This window comes from Lygodium microphyllum, chromosome 24 (assembly GCF_053477565.2).
Source record: "Lygodium microphyllum isolate KBCC chromosome 24, Lygodium_microphyllum_v1.1.10, whole genome shotgun sequence".
In the NCBI taxonomy this organism is placed as follows: domain Eukaryota; kingdom Viridiplantae; phylum Streptophyta; class Polypodiopsida; order Schizaeales; family Lygodiaceae; genus Lygodium; species Lygodium microphyllum.
In genome coordinates, this window is record NC_141158.1 from 95,470,506 (window position 1) to 95,487,321 (window position 16,816).

The following is a 16,816-nucleotide window of genomic DNA, read 5'->3' on the forward strand; positions in this document are numbered from 1 at the left end:
AGAAGGTCCCATTGCTTTATGGCTTTTTCATGAAATTGTGGAGGAAGGAAATTCTGCATAAACTTCTTCTTGAAACTCTCCCAGGTAGTGGGACAATCTACGCTCTTACAAACCACGGTCCACCAAAGAGATGCTCTATCCACTAAATGATTAGTGACACACTTAATTTTATCTTTTTCAGCGTATGTTTCCTCATGAAAGTAATCATCAAACTGACTGATGAATGCAAGAACAGTTTTTCCATCTTGAGTGCCATTAAAAGTACGGGATTTGAAATTTCTTTTACTTATCTTTGTTTCTTTGTGGATGGATTGAGCTTCGAGAGTCGCATCGATGGTACATCGGATAAGATCTTCAGATTGTGGTTCCTCTTTGTCGTAGTCGATCTTTATAAATTGTCCAATTGAACTTGCAATGTTTGCCGGGCTCGTCGTTCTTCATCCAACTGCATCATAATTAAATCCCACTTTGTTCCGTCATCCTGCAAAACTTCAAAAGACCTCACACTCTCAAAATCCAATTAGCGGGATGAGCGTAGCTCAAGATCGGGTGTATAAGGCTTATATATTTTTGTGTGTGGCTTTCACAATCTTCGTCTTTGGCTATTGCGGGATTTGTAATCTTTGAAAAATCTGCGTTTTGACCTTCTGCGTGTGCTGAAACTAGTTCAGCAAGTCTGCGTATGCGAACAGTACCTTCCAGGGAACAACTTTGCAGTTCGGAACTTCTGCGCAAGAACAGTCCTTATAGGAGTTTTGAACACAAGTCAGTTTTGACTCCAGGTTACTTGCCGAACTTGCAGAGTTGCAGACTTATGAAACTTGTTCAACTTGGTAGATTTACGTGACTGATGACTAACAAAACTTGTAGGATAAGTAAATTTGAACTTGAGGAGTTGGAGAACCTTAGTAAACTTAGTTTACTAAGAAGCTTTTAGCTTCTTAACCAGTCTCAAATTTTAGGACATGAATATGTCCTCGGCGGAATTTTCCTCGCCCTGCATATCCTGTCGCCGTTTTGTTGACGATTTTTTAAAGATAAGCTTCTTTAAGCTTAAACTAATCTTAATAAGCTTACTTAATCTTTTAAGCTTATAGAATTTGGAGACTTATCTTTGTTTATCCACGACTTGGAGAAGAGGATGTCGGAGTGGTCCTCCGCCATTGCAGGTCTGTCCTTCACGATCAGAAGCTAGAAACAGAGGTTCTTGACCGCCAGGAATCCACCCGTATCGACCGTTCGCGATGAGTTTGACCGTAGAGCTCGATCGTTCCAGGAGCTCTGCCTTCGCACAAAATGGATAGCGATTGGAAGCTCTCGATCTCAGCTTCACTCTGATACCACTGATGCGCAGATCGGATGCTGTATGCTCGCGTAGTGAATGTCGGAAGGTCCCCAAGAATAAAAGAACTCTACTTTTTGCACAAAACTCAAGGTAAAAAGCATGCACGACATGAACAAGAGACCAATTGGGTGCAATCTCCCCCCATGCCTTGTGTGAGCGCTCCACAAAGCATGTATTTTATGTATTAATCATCTTCAAGCTCAAATAATAGCCCAAATTACAAAATAGCACGCTTTTGGCTTTTGAGTTTGCTTTAGCACAAAATAGAAATAAAGCTAATGGGCGGGCGCCCAAAGAGTTAGGCATACCCAATACAATGTCCAAATACAAATATCATAATCGTGTGCCCATGCGCATACAAATAATAAACCAATATCCAATGCCTCAATAAATAGGCGCAAAAAAATATAGACACCATGCCTAAGGTATGCGCCCATCAAAATATAAGTGACAACTCGAATACACGCTATCCTCCAATGCTTTCCTCTGCCACTGCTGCTATCTCTACACATCAACTGAAGCATTCACAATCGTTAGTAAAATAATACAATTAAATCGACAAAAGTGAATAACTAGCAGTCTTCAGCTACATAAATAAATCAACTGGTTAGAAATCAATCCTAACCTTAATTTATTATGAGTGCGCACTCTAAACTCATAAACGTTTATTAATTTAATATGCATTTTGCGGAATCACCTGCTATGGAATCACCCATGTACACACTAAATTAATGAAATGCCCGAAAAGGATAGGCGTCCCCATCAACTTCTCGCGCAAAGAATCCACTTTGTGTATGAGCCCCGGTCAACAAAGTTTACAGAATCCACCGTAAAACCTCACGGAATCCACCGTGGCACGAAATCCACCGTGGCACGGAATCCACTGTGAGATATGCCTCCTGGCATCAATTTGCCTCTTCTAAAGGATGGTTGGAGTGGAGCTTAGTCTGCTGATTTATTGATAGAAATTACCAGAATGGTTTTTGAAGACTTTGTGGCTATAGACACTATGCTGATGTCTTATATGTACTTAAGAGGTGATTTGTTAATATCAAATGATGAAGATTTGGCTTGGTATGTCAAGGATGTGGTATTACAAGCTACATTGTATGTCAAATATTTGGAGTTACAGGCATATTCTTCAAAGGTTCCAGGCATATTCTTCAAAGGTGGCTGATTGCCCTGAAACCTCTTGACATACAATGATCGACTTTGTGATCCTCAATCAATGATAAAAAAAAGCCTCTATTCATGTGCAGACTACTAACCAACTGAGGGTGGACCTCTTAGCCCACCTTTCAAAAAAATCTCATTTCGATTTATCTTTCTTTGATACTTACCATTGTTGATCCAGTCTTGGGTTTATCACTTCTTCCTAGTTTATCTTTTTATTAGCAGATGGCCCATAGATATGATGCTTATCTTTCCCTTTATAAAACTATCTCACCAGTTATTTTACCTCTTCTTTTTCAACCTCAAGGTGCTCCTCAAATTCCTATTTTTAATTAGTGTTCTTTTATTGAGGATCGAGTATGTTTCCCTCCTCCGTCTTGTCCTTCCCCGTCTCTAAATACTCCTGTCACTTTTCCAACTTATTCATTAGTATCCTTTTTAATAGATTCTCCTAAGTTCTCAACTAATCCCTCTTTAGCTCATTCTTCCTTTTATGATTTTTCCTACCCATCCCTTCATTCTCTAATTTCATTGGTTCATCTTCCCTCTCCTACTACTTCTATGCCTCATCCCCCTCAGTTGGTTAGTGGCTATGTAGGCTTTGGTCAGAAGATTCCTAGACGACGAGGATGGAGTTCAAGAGATTCACTTATAAGACCTTACATCAATTGGCCATTGATTCCAGGAGAATGGGATGACTACTAGTCAAGCTTTTCAGAACTATCTTTATTTTGCTCAATAGCATTCACAGTCTTCAGATCCTTCCATGAGATTGATTGTTCACTTTGCTTGGTATCTCGCATATGTGCATGGGCATTCGCATAATGATCAAAAGTGAATACTAGAGCTGTGCATGAATGTGAATGTGACTATTGATCCTCAACAGCTAGATATTCTGTATTTTCATGCTCTTTTTTTGCCTAGCAGATATCTTGTCTTGGTGGAGAGGATGTGTTATTTGCAATTTTTCCAAAATCCTCCCAAGACGTTGTCGTATTGCTGCGCATTCGAGGTGTGAAAACCACCCAAAAGTTGTTGTGTGATTTGATACTTTGTACATACTTAGTCGTTATGTTTGCTCTTTCATTCTGTGCGGGGAATATAGTGAAGAGGAGTTTGGTGCAAGAGAAACTTATCCGTAATGCTCTGGTTGACATGTACACTAAATGTGACATGCGTGTAGAAGAACATGGAGTTTTTGATAGATTGGTAACTCGAGATGCAATCTCATGGGCAGCACTCATTTCAGGATATGCCGATTATGGGCTTGCAGATGCTGTTACACTTGTTTTTTGTATAAAGGCTTGTGGTGATAGAGTAACTTTGGAATCAGGTTGAGAAATAAACACTGAAATAGTGAAAATTGGGTTGGAAAGATGTCTTCATCTAAGCAGCACACTAGTGGACATGTATGCCAAACGTGGATCGTCTGCAGAAGTACTACATCTGTTTGATCAAATGCTAAATCGAGATGTTATTGCTTGGACGGAAATGATTGTAGGATATGTTAAAGTGGGGCTTAGTCACAAAGTCCTAAAATATTTTGAACTGCTAGAGCTTGAACGAGTCTCTCCTGATGTTAATCTGTTTGCCTGATGGGAGTACAGGATCTATTTGTAGTGGTCAGAAGTTCCATGCCAAAGCAGCCTTTAGGGGTTTGAAAACAAAGCTTTACTTGGGTACTACCTTACTGGATATGTATGCCAAGTGTGGCTTTCTTCTGGAAGCAAAGGCTGTGTTTGACAGACTACCAGTCCGAGATGCAGCATCCTAGGCATCACTTATGTCAGGATATGCTGATTATGGTTTTGATGAGGAAGTTTTAAAATGTTTTGGAGAGATGCAACAAGGGAGCGTACCTTTAGATGCTCTCATATTTATTTGCTGTCTAAAATCTTGTGGGGCTTTAGGAATCTTAAAAAACAAGTCGCTTTCAGAAGCTTTTCTGGGAGGGAAGCCAATTTGGGGGCGGAGGAAGATCAGAGAGAAAAAAAAAACAAAGATGAGGAGAACAGAGGACTATTTTTAAAAAATGAGCCTTTTTGGGGGGGGGAAGGACGAGAGTGCACGATGGGGGAGAAAGGCGTGATACAGACACACAGATTTGTTCTTCTACTTCCTGGTTCGTGAGGAGTTCTACTTTCATGAATTTGACCCAGGAAAGATCTCTTGAAGGCCTTCCTCTCGAAGAGCATTATAGTCACGTCGGGATGATGAAGAGGAACGGACGCTCTGTTTATGAAGATGGAGAAGACAAAGCGAAGGATTAAGAGCATTATCGTCACGTCAGCCACACTCCGCATTATTTATCAAAAAAAGAACTGGACGATATGAATGGGAATCGAAGGACGAAGAGAGACGAAAATCAGAGTTTTATGGGAATTTGGAGGGTCCTTGCTGATCGTTATGAGAGGACAAAGAGGTGGTTAACGGGGAATGTCCAGTGTGAATTTGGAGGCTTCAAGGCTAACGACGCTGAAGAAAACAACGAAGATCAAGAAGAAAACCCGGTCTTCTAGGCAACTGCTCTACTCGACTACTGTGATTGCACTCCAAGTGGTGATCAATGTGGGCGATGAAAGCTATAACTGCTTCGGAAGACACCATCACCTTCTTCGACAAGCTTCTCAATATGTTGGCCATCACCTTCTCCGTTTAACCTTCCAATACGTGTGGTGGCGGACTGCAAAACATCAGAGCCAATTAACACAACCACTTTCCTTGTGGTGTGAGCTTGTAAATTGCTGAGGGAAGCCATCAGCTCTATGGAATAGAGGTTGCTCCGTGCCATAACTGCCACCTTAGGTGCTTAACAGCAAAACCTTCTTTTCGTCAGTGATTCGTTTCCCTAACGGCTGAACAGAGAGGATTTGTTTTTGTGGCCATCAAAGGATGAACTCAGATCTAGAGCAATAGAGGCTGTCATACACGAGATAATAAGCAGCTTCGTATCCACCAGACAGGTGCCGAAGAGAAGCTTCTCAAGGAGAGAACTATTGCAGGAAGCCTAGTTCTCAGAGCAGTAGCTTATTAAAGCATAACGAAGACAACCTTTATTTTGTCATTTCTCAAGAAGATTCGGTGGTAATGCATCTATCCTCGAGCATTCTTCTGCGAACATATTCCTGCAGCTTAGGCCAAGAGTATATTCTGCTTCTTGGACATGAAAATTAGAAGTTCCTTGTACGGCCCTAATTTTTGCATACACTGTTTGAGTAAGGGTATAAAGAAAGACCACACAAAGTGGAGTCACGAAAGACAGTTTTCAGGTCCAATTCTTATATCAGCCCTTTCTTTAGGCCTAAGTATCAAGAGCCATGGTGTGGGGAAAGGCTGGTATGATGGTGTGAGCTTTACTGTTGCTGTTCTGCTTGTTATTCTTGTTACAGCCATCAGTGGTTACAAGCAGTCTCTCCAATTCAGGGCTTTAAGTGAGATGTCCAGATTCAAATTATCAAAGGCGAATGAACGAAAGTAGTGTCTATCTTTGATGTGATAGTGGGTGATATTGTTCACCTCAACATTTGGAATCAAGTTTCCTTTGGGTTTATTGTTAAGTATGTGGATCCATAGATCCATCCTTTGGCTGATGCTGCTGAAAGGACAATGCTGAAATTTCTGTCTGTAGTTGATAACCAGATTTATACTGAAGGTTCCTATGTTGAAGGATGAATTCTATGCTCAGTTGAAAACTTGCTTTTGATCTTATCATTGCTGCATAGATGAGGTCTCAATGAAAGTTTGACGGATCTATTATTGTACACAGATTCTTTCATCTTCGCATCTTTGCTGATCTTCTATCCATAAATTTATCAAGGTCTTCTGAAGACGTGACTTTGCTTTCACAAACCCTTCGACATCTTTGGTGAACCCGACGTGAAAGCGTCGCAAAAATTTCAGGATGGGAGATACTTCAGCCTCTATTTCAGCCTCTTCCACGATTCCAGCTGCGTCCTCTACTTCAGCTCCATCAATGACTGCTGCGTCAAGTACTTCAACAGAGGATCTAAAGCAGATTTTGCAGAATATGTCCATGTATATGCAGCTCCAAAATCAACAGACACAATTGTATATGTAGCAGCAGCAACAATTGCATCAACAACAGTTGTCTCAGCAAAGACAACTCTATTCGGAGCAGGAGAATGCAAACAGTGTGACTAAGGCTATTGAAGCAGTTGAGAATGAGAAGAAGCTATTTGACGGCCGAAATGTTTCAGCATATTTGAAGATATATGAGATCAAGATGGGGTTTTTTGGAGTTCCAACTGGACTTATGAGTAAGTACTTCCTTCGTCTTGTCACACCCGCTTTGAGGGCAAAAGTGACTGATCTTTTTATTCAAAATACACATTGGCAAGATTTTAAGAAGGCCTTGAAAGAAGAATATTTCCTTGAGGACTTTGATATGGCTACTCGGCGGTCATTCCGAGAGTGGGTCTACATGCCAAACAAAGGTCTAGCTGCTTCAGAGTTGATTCGAGAATTTGAAGAGAGGTATAGTCAGCTTGATGCCATTGAACAAAGAGCATTGGATGTTGAAAAAGTTGAGCTTTTCTTGCAAGCTGCAGATCCTGCTCTTCAGGAAGAATTTGGTGAGCTTCTTGAGGATTGCACGAAGCCTATGGGTCTTAAAACGGATTGGCAGGATGCTCAAGATGCAGTCTCGACTTTGACCAAGAGGAGGATATGGAAGACTCGCCTACAGAATGGTTCCATGACACCGACATCATCATCTACTCCTATGCCTGCTTCTATCTCTGTTATTTCTTCTCCTCCTCAGCCAGTTTCTTGGCCTATGCCAGTGCCTACTGTTTCCACTCTACCTATTCCTCCTGTTCCATGACCGATGCCTACACCTTCTGCTCCAAAACCATCCGCTCCATCGGTGCCTACCTCTCTTGATGACATAATCAAAGGCATAACAGATTTGACACTGGAGTCAGTTAAAGTGGAGTTGGTGGGAAAATTGAAAGAGCAGTTTGCTTCGACTGCGCCTACTACTTCTTCTAGTGCTCCTACTACACCTAGGAGTGCTCCTAGTGCACCTAGGAGAGATCGGAGATGTATTTGGTGCGATAGTACGGACCATCAGCATTGTAGGGATTGTGAATCTTTTCAGGATGCAAGGAGGAAGAATTTGGTATATTGGGGACAAGATGGTAAGATTTGGTTGACTGAGACAGGAGCTCCACTTGCTACCAACTTTGGTAAAGGTGGAATGAAGAAGTTAGTGGATGACATGGCTGCGCGTACTTCTTATGTGACAGCTAGAGGTGATGCTTCTGCATATGGAGTCCAGATTGAGAAGGGATCAGAGACTCATTCAGCACTATGGACTTATGCTATGGAGACTGCAAACAAGGGAAAAATTCAGCAAACTGTTTTGACTAGTGCAGGCTCTAGCATCAGATCAGAGACAGGTTGGGATTCGCCTGTTGACAGGTACTCTATTTATGCTTATTTGGCTAAGTCTCATGGAGCTGATGTACTTGTTGAGGAGAAGCGTAAGAGGGATGAAGAAAATCCAAGTGCAGCTAAGAAGACTAGAGGGGGTGAGTTTGTTACACCACCTACTGCAGGACCGACTTTGAGACCAGGGCCAGATCGACAGATGGAAGATGCTCAAAAGAGAGAAAAGAGGCAAGAGCCTAGAAAGAGAAAGCAGCCAGGGTTTAGATTGATGTCCGACATTGAGACATCTACGGACATGAAGAAAATCTTTAATGACAAGATACTTGGCAGTGAGGTGACTTTTACTATTTCTGAGATTTTGGGCATCTCGAAAAGAGAGTTTCAGGATCAGTTTCAGGAGGTCCTGAAGAGGAAAAGACATGCATTGTCTACCACTGATACACAGGGAGTTTTGATTGGGGAGTTGGATGAGGATGAGGATGAGGTTATGGTTGAGAATGCTTCTGTTTTTTCGCAGGTAGAGAAGAGGGTTCATCCTATGCATTATGCTGAAATTGATGAGCCTGTCTTGATACCGCGTAGTCACTTTTCGCGGAGCCATTGGGCTAGGGCAACTACAGAGACGATGGTAAAGATTGGAGAGAAATAGGTGCCTTATGTTGCATTGGTGGATCATGGTTCAGAGATTAATCTCATAGTTCGTGGAGTTTATGAGAGTAACAGATGGCCTATGGATGTAGAGCATGGGTGGCGTATGAGAGCTGCCAATAACACTGCAGGTGATTTGTATGCTGCCTATCCTAGTGTCAGGGTTTCTATTGGTGATGTAGAGGAGGATTTTCATTTCTTTGTGCAGGATTCATGCTCTTATCCTATAATTCTTGGACAGCCATTCATCACAGAGATGCGCATGGAAACAAAGGTAATGGATGATGGATCTGCTTATGCATGGATTCGCAGTAAAGATGGTATGAGAGCAGTTCAGTTTATGACTGTGTGTGTGAACCATGTTAGAAACAGGGATACTCTCAGAGATGCACCTTTGCCCACTGTGAGGGATTCGGGTTTTCATTAGGTGCCGCCGTTTCGCGAGACGATGGTGATACAGAGGAGAGGAGATTGGATTTCTCGCCTCCTGGCAGCAGTGTTTTCTCCTTCGGTTTTGTTGGGATTTCAGGAAACAGTTTGATGAGCTATCAGAAGACTTCTAGGTTGCCTAGAGCTGCCAGGCAGTACATATGCAAGAAGGAGAAAAATTTGAAAAATGCAGGAAATTTAGAGGATGAGGAGCACATAGATGGGATGTATGACAATGTGATTTGTGCAGATACGATGGAAGATATGCTGAAAACTGATATGCAGAATTGTCACAGTAATGTATTAGTGCAGTCCCTGGACATGTTTCATGAAATTGCAGATTTTGTGTCACAGATTGAGTCAGAGGCTGAGGTGGCTCAGCAAAAAGTGTTGAGTGCTGAAGAAATTCAGCAAACAGAGTTTCCAGCTGGTTATGATCAGCTTTCAGAGACACAGAGGGCTGAAAACTTTCAGCCAACAGAGTTTACTGCTGAAATATTTCAGCATCCAGAGTTTAGGGCTGTTCTTATGCAGTCCATAGAGCAGAGGGCTGAGGATATTCAGCCACCATTGGAGTGCAAAATTGCTGATTTACAGCAAGATTTGAGTAATGCAGAAGAGTATAATGAAGCCAGGGTTGACACGAAATACAAAACTGTGGATAAGAAGGTGAAGCCGGTAGCTGTACCGCTTCCATCTAATAGTGATCAGCAAATAGAGAGGGCTTCTAAACAGCCAATTTTGAGGAATCCGGAGCATATTGGACATAAATTTTCAGCAGAGACTCTTGCTGAAATGAAAATTGGAAATGGTGATTTCTTGCTACCCATAGAGAAGCAATGCTTTCAGGAGATGCTTGAGCGACATGGAAGGGGATTTGCTTTTTTCCCGCATGAGATTGGATGTGTAAATCCTGATATTGTTGCTCCTATGGTGATCTTTACTATTCCTCATATTCCATGGAATCTCCGACCTATTCCAATGCCTAAGGCACACCTGCCAAAGCTGATTGATTTATTGAATGAGAAAATCAGGATGGGAATTCTTGAGCCTTCATCTGCACCATACTCAAACAGGTGGTTTACAGTTCCAAAGAAGAATGGTACTCTCCGATTTATTCAGGACATGCAGCCAGTGAACAGAGTTACTATCAGGAATGTTGGTATAGGTCCAGTTGTGGATGAGTTTGCAGAAGCATTTGCTGGATGTGCTATCTATTCTTTAGGTGATTTGTATTCAGGATATGATCAGTTTCAGCTAGCTTTGGAAAGCAGGGACATAACCACCATGAGAACTCCTATTGGGCTTATCAGGATGTGTACCTTGCCTCAAGGTGCCACTAATTCTCTTGCGCATATGATGAATGCCATGCATAAGGTCCTTCGAGATTACATACCTCAGCTTACTATGCCTTTCTTAGATGATGTCCCCATTAAGGGGTGTGCAGAAGAAGAGAAAAATGAGAGTCTAAATGATCAGGGATGCAGATACTTTGTGGCTAATCATATTTCAGCATGTGAGAAGATTTTGGCCAGGTTAGAAGAAGTGAACTTGACACTTTCAGGGAAAAAATCTGTTTTTGGAGTGAATGAGGTTGTCATTGTTGGACATATGTGTGGGTATTATGGCAGGAAACCCTCACCTGATAAGGTGAATGCTATAGGCAAGATTGCGGAGTATTGTTCTACCACTTTAGAGGTACGAAGATTCATTGGAGCTTGTGTGTTTTATATGATTTGGATACCTCATTTTTCACACATAGCAGATTGTTTATATCAACTGCTTCGAAAGGGGCAGAAATTCTATTGGGATGAGAGCCACACTAGAGCCATGCAAAAATTGAAGAAGTTATTGCAGAATGCTCCTACTCTGAAGAAAGTGGATTATAATTGTGGAAAGCCTATTGTATTGACAGTTGACACTAGTCCAATTGGCATAGGTTGGGCTGTGGGTCAAGATGATGTAGATGGAAATAGGTATGCTATTTGGTTTGGGGCGAAAGTCCTAAACGAGAGACAGAGGAGATATCCGCAAATCAAGAGGGAGCTACTAGGGATTGTCACGGCTCTCAAATGTGACAAGGAGTACTTTATTGGAGCTTCAGTTGTGGTAGAGACAGATTGCTTGCCATTGATTGGTATGATCACGAGTTGCTCTACTCTGGATATAGCTATGCTGAGATGGATTACATACATCAAGTCATTAAATCCGGAATTTAAACACATAGCAGGGAAGGATAATCCAGTGGCAGATATGTTGTCTAGAGCCAGATATGATGATGAGGAGACTCTACTTGCAAAAGAGGATGATGCAGAAATTTCAGCCACTATGGTTGATCATGTTTGTCATGTCTATGATATTGTGGCTTTCATAGAAGAACTCTATGTTGGAGATTGGTTACAGATTGGCAGGTACCTTAGTACACTAAGCAAAAGAGATGAATGGACAGATGAAGAGTTCAAGAAGATCAGAAGGAAAGCCTATGGTTATTTTCTCAAGGACGGATTTCTTTGGAAGCATCCGAAGAAAAGAGGCGGATTACCTTTGCGGATTGTCTGCAATAGAGAGACACAGTTACAGGTGATGAGGGAGTTTCATGAGAGTCCTTGGGCTGGTCATAGAGGAGTGTGGGCTACTTATGAGAAAATCAAGGAGAAATATTGGTGGAAAGGCATGTATAGAGATGTTTCTCACTTTGTTGAGACTTGCAGAGACTGCCAGATGTATTCGGCAGTGCGTCATCGAGATGAGCTTCATCCGACCTATCCGCTATGCATTCATTATAAGTGGGTAGTTGATTTGGTTACTATGCCTATGGGTCTATGGCAGATGAGGTATATTGTTTTGGCTAGAGAGGATCTTACCAATCATGTTGAAGGCAGATCTTTGAGAATGAAGACCACTAGTGCAGTGTGTAAGTTCTTATTGGAGGAAATTTTCTGCAGGTATGGTTGTGTGGGTAAGATCAGTGCGGATCGCGGTGAATTGGATGCAGATGAAGCTAGGGAGTTTTTCTCTCAGCTAGGAATCAAGTTGGCTCTAACTACAGCATATAATCCAGAAGGAAATGGGAAGAGTGAAAGAGGGCATCCACCAATAGTGAAAGCATTAGCCAAAGCATCCAGAGGACGGATTGGAGAATGGCCGAGACTTCTACCATTTGCTTTGTGGGCTGATCGTACGACTCACAGTGTTACCACAGGATATATGCCTGCAGAGTTGATGTATGGTCAGAAACCTGTTATGCCGACTGAGACTTGTGCTTTGACTTGGTCAATTTTACCTTGGCAGGAAGATTTGACGAGAGAGGAGCTCTTAGCTCTTCGGATTCGACAGTTGGAGAGAAGACCAGAGGATATTCAGCTAGCTATTGACAGGTTGAAGGTTGCTAGACTAAGAAATAAGAACAGGTTTGATAGCAGGCATCGCTTGTGGCCTAGAGCAATAGAAGAGGGAGATTGGGTATTGGTCTTTGATAGCAGCCTTGAAAATCAGCATACTGCACTTCGGAAGATGGTGAAAAGATGGTTTGGGCGGTACATAGTCAAACATGTTTTTGATAATGCAACATATGAATTGACAGAATTGGATGGGATAGTGCTTAGAGTGCCTATTGCTGGAAAAAGAATCAAGATTTTCAAGAAAAGAGATGATGAAGATTATGCATTGGAAGAATTTGCAAGAGAAGAGCAACGTGAAGAAACTCCAATGGAAGAGACAGATGATATGACAGATAATCTTGTTGATGTACCGGAAATGCATAATGAAGAGATTGATATGTTTGTGGATCTTGATGATAATGATCATGGGTGGTTGGCCCATCCGGAGGATGCGCAGGATTAGAGGGGGTGGATGTTGTATTGCTGCGCATTCGAGGTGTGAAAACCACCCAAAAGTTGTGTGTGTGATTTGATACTTTGTACATACTTAGTCGTTATGTTTGCTCTTTCATTCTGTGCGGGGAATATAGTGAAGAGGAGTTTGGTGCAAGAGAAACTTATCCGTAATGCTCTGGTTGACATGTACGCTAAATGTGACATGCATGTAGAAGAACATGGAGTTTTTGATAGATTGGTAACTCGAGATGCAATCTCATGGGCAGCACTCATTTCAGGATATGCTGATTATGGGCTTGCAGATGCTGTTACACTTGTTTTTTGTATAAAGGCTTGTGGTGATAGAGTAACTTTGGAATCAGGTTGAGAAATAAACACTGAAATAGTGAAAATTGGGTTGGAAAGATGTCTTCATCTAAGCAGCACACTAGTGGACATGTATGCCAAATGTGGATCGTCTGTAGAAGTACTGCATCTGTTTGATCAAATGCTAAATCGAGATGTTATTGCTTGGACGGCAATGATTGTAGGATATGTTAACGTGGGGCTTAGTCACAAAGTCCTAAAATATTTTGAACTGCTAGAGCTTGAACGAGTCTCTCCTGATGTTAATCTATTTGCTTGATGGGAGTATAGGAGCTATTTGTAGTGGTCAGAAGTTCCATGCCAAAGCAGCCATTAGGGGTCTGAAAACAGAGCTTTACTTGGGTACTACCTTAGTGGATATGTATGCCAAGTGTGGCTTTCTTCTGGAAGCAAAGGCTGTGTTTGACAGACTACCAGTCCGAGATGCAGCATCCTAGGCATCACTTATGTCAGGATATGCTGATTATGGTTTTGATGAGGAAGTTTTAAAATGTTTTGGAGAGATGCAACAAGGGAGCGTACCTTTAGATGCTCTCATATTTATTTGCTGTCTAAAATCTTGTGGGGCTTTAGGAGTCTTAAAAAACAGGCCGCTTTCAGAAGCTTTTCTGGAAGGGAAGCCACTTTGGGGGCGGAGGAAGATCAGAGAGAAAAAAAAAACAAAGATGAGGAGAACAGAGGACTATTTTTAAAAAACGAGCCTTTTTGGGGGGGGGGGAAAGGACGAGAGTGCACGATGGGGGAGAAAGGCGTGATACAGACACACAGATTTGTTCTTCTGCTTCCTGGTTTGGTGCGCAGATCGGACGCAGGTAGCTCACCTAGTGAATTCCCAAAGGTCCCCAAGAACAAAGCACTCTACTTTTTAGCACGAAAACCAATGTGAAAGCAAGCACGACATGAGACAAGAGACAAATTGGGTTGAATCTCCCCCATGCCTTGTGTGAGCGCTTCACAAAGCATGTATTTAATATATATTTTCAATCTTTTTGCTCAAAAATAGCCCAATTACAAAAATATGACAAGCTTTTAGCTTTTGAATTTGCTTTCTACCAAAAATAGGAAAATAAAGCTAATGGACGGTGCCCAAAGAGTCTGGCACGCCCAATCTCGATGTCCAAATAAAAATAACATATCCAGGCGCATAAGCGCATACAAAATAATAATAAATAGTCGATGTCTCTATAGACATAATCAAAATATAGGCGTGGCGCCTATCAAAATATAGTCCAAAGGTCGAAAACCCGCTAGACTCCAATGCTTTCCTCCGCCACTGCTGCTATCTCTACACATCAACGGAAGCATTCACAATCGTTAGTAAAATAACACAATTAAACCGACAAAAGTGAATACCTAGCAGTCTTCAGCTACATAAATAAATCAACTGGTTAGAAATAAATCCTAACCTTAATTTATTACGAGTGCGCACTCTAAACTCATAAACGTTTATTAATTTAATATGCATTTTGTGGAATCACCCGCTATGGAATCACCCATGTACACACTAAATTAATGAAACGCCCGAAAAGGACAGGCGTCCCCATCAACTTCTCGCACAAAGAATCCTCTTTGCGTATGAGCCCCGGTCATCTAAGTTTACGGAATCCACCGTAAAACCTCACGGAATCCACCGTGGAATATGCCTCCTGGCATCATGGTTCGTGAGGAGTTCTGCTTTCATGAATTTAACCCAGGAAAGATCTCTTGAAGGCCTTCCTCTTGAAGAGCATTATCGTCACGTCGGGATGATGAAGAGGAATGGATGCTCTGTTTATGAAGATAGAGAAGACAAAGGGGAGGATTAAGAGCATTATCATCACGTCAGCCACACTCCGCATTACTTATCGAAAAAAGAACTGGAGGATATGAATGGGAATCGAAGGATGAGGAGAGACGAAAATCAGAGAGTTTTATGGGAATTTGGAGGGTCCTTGCTGATCGTTATGAGAGGACAAAGAGGTGGTTAACGGGGAATGTCCAGTGTGAATTTGGAGGCTTCAAGGCTAACGACGCTGAAGAAAACGACAAAGATCAAGAAGAAAACCCGGTCTTCTAGGCAACTGCTCTACTCGACTACTGTGATTGCACTCCAAGTGGTAATCAATGTGGGCGACGAAAGCTATAACTGCTTCGGAAGACACCATCACCTTCTTCGACAAGCTTCTCAATATGTTGGCCATCACCTTCTCCGTTTAACCTTCCAATACGTGTGGTGGCGGACTGCAAAACATCAGAGCTAATTAACACAACCACTTTCCCTGTGGTGTGAGCTTGTAAATTGCTAAGGGAAGCCATCAGCTCTATGGAATAGAGGTTGCTCCGTGCCATAACTGCCACCTTAGGTGCTCAACAGCAAAACCTGCTTTTCGTCAGTGATTCGTTTCCCTAACGACTGAACAGAGAGGATTTGTTTTTGTGGCCATCAAAGGATGAACTCAGATCTAGAGCAATAGAGGCTGTCATACACGAGATAATAAGTAGCTTCGTATCCACCAGACAGGTGCCGAAGAGAAGCTTCTCAAGGAGAGAACTATTGCAGGAAGCCTAGTTCTCAGAGCAGTAGCTTATTAAAGCATAACGAAGACAACCTTTATTTTGTCATTTCTCAAGAAGATTCGGTGGTAATGCATCTATCCTCGAGCATTCTTCTACGAACATATTCCTGTAGCTTAGGCCAAGAGTATATTCTGCTTCTTGGACATGAAAATCAGAAGTTCCTTGTACGGCCCTAATTTCTGCATCCACTGTTTGAGTAAGGGTATAAAGAAAGACCACACAAAGTGGAGTCACGAAAGACAGTTTTCAGGCCCAATTCTTATATCAGCCCTTTCTTTAGGCCTAAGTATCAAGAGCCATGGTGTGGGGAAAGGCTGGTATGATGGTGTGAGCTTTACTGTTGCTGTTCTGCTTGTTATTCTTGTTTTACAGCCATCAGTGGTTACAAGCAGTCTCTCCAATTCAGGGCTTTAAGTAAGATGTCCAGATTCAAATTATCAGAGGCGAATGAACGAAAGTAGTGTCTATCTTTGATGTGATAGTGGGTGATATTGTTCACCTCAACATTTGGAATCAAGTTTCCTTTGGGTTTATTGTTAAGTATGTGGATCCATAGATCCATCCTTTGGCTGATGCTGCTGAAAGGACAATGCTGAAATTTATGTATGTAGTTGATAACCAGATTTATACTGAAGGTTCCTATGTTGAAGGATAAATTCTATGCTCAGCTGAAAACTTGCTTTTGATCTTATCATTGCTGCATAGATGAGGTCTCAATGAAAGTTTGACGGATCTATTATTGTACACAGATTCTTTCATCTTTGCATCTTTGTTGATCTTCTATCCAGAAATTTATCAAGGTCTTCTGAAGACGCGACTTTGCTTTCACAAACCCTTCGACAATGTATTGAAAAATCTTTATTTACATATCACTCTGTAATCACCAAGCCTTCAAGAGGGATCATCTTCATTGATACCCATGAATGTAATTCTTGATGATTCATAATCATATCTCTTCTGGAGGTGCCATTTAGATGGTTGTTTTGTGTTAAGTGTGTGTGTATGTGTGTGATGGTTATTTTGTTTTATGATGTAGTCATGGTGGTTGGAG

General features: G+C 41.8%; 2 protein-coding genes across 2 annotated transcripts; both read left to right on the forward strand.

Annotated features, from left to right (window-relative positions):
- Nucleotides 1–3,589: 3,589 nt before the first annotated feature.
- On the forward strand, nt 3,590–4,292 carry LOC148015386 (pentatricopeptide repeat-containing protein At3g13880-like). Its single transcript, XM_087665194.1, has 2 exons — nt 3,590–3,851; nt 4,126–4,292. The coding sequence occupies exons 1-2, from the start codon at nt 3,590–3,592 to the stop codon at nt 4,290–4,292; spliced, it is 429 nt and encodes a 142-aa protein (XP_087521320.1).
- A 1,543-nt stretch (nt 4,293–5,835) lies between these two features.
- Nucleotides 5,836–13,646, forward strand: LOC148015387 (pentatricopeptide repeat-containing protein At4g25270, chloroplastic-like). The gene is made up of 5 exons (XM_087665195.1): nt 5,836–5,854; nt 5,908–5,978; nt 6,092–6,170; nt 13,056–13,205; nt 13,480–13,646. Exons 1-5 carry the CDS (start codon nt 5,836–5,838, stop codon nt 13,644–13,646), a joined length of 486 nt encoding a protein of 161 aa, XP_087521321.1.
- The last annotated feature ends 3,170 nt before the right edge of the window (nt 13,647–16,816 follow it).

Bases quoted from the DNA above. Each gene is read 5' to 3' on its own strand.
- LOC148015386 (XM_087665194.1), top strand. From the start codon at position 3,590: ATGTTTGCTCTTTCATTCTGTGCGGGGAATATAGTGAAGAGGAGTTTG. The intron at 3,852-4,125 runs GTTGAGAAATAA...ATGGGAGTACAG, and splicing joins TAGAGTAACTTTGGAATCAG to GATCTATTTGTAGTGGTCAG.
- LOC148015387 (XM_087665195.1), top strand. The intron at 6,171-13,055 runs GTTCCTATGTTG...ACATGCATGTAG, and splicing joins TAACCAGATTTATACTGAAG to AAGAACATGGAGTTTTTGAT. The intron at 13,206-13,479 runs GTTGAGAAATAA...ATGGGAGTATAG, and splicing joins TAGAGTAACTTTGGAATCAG to GAGCTATTTGTAGTGGTCAG.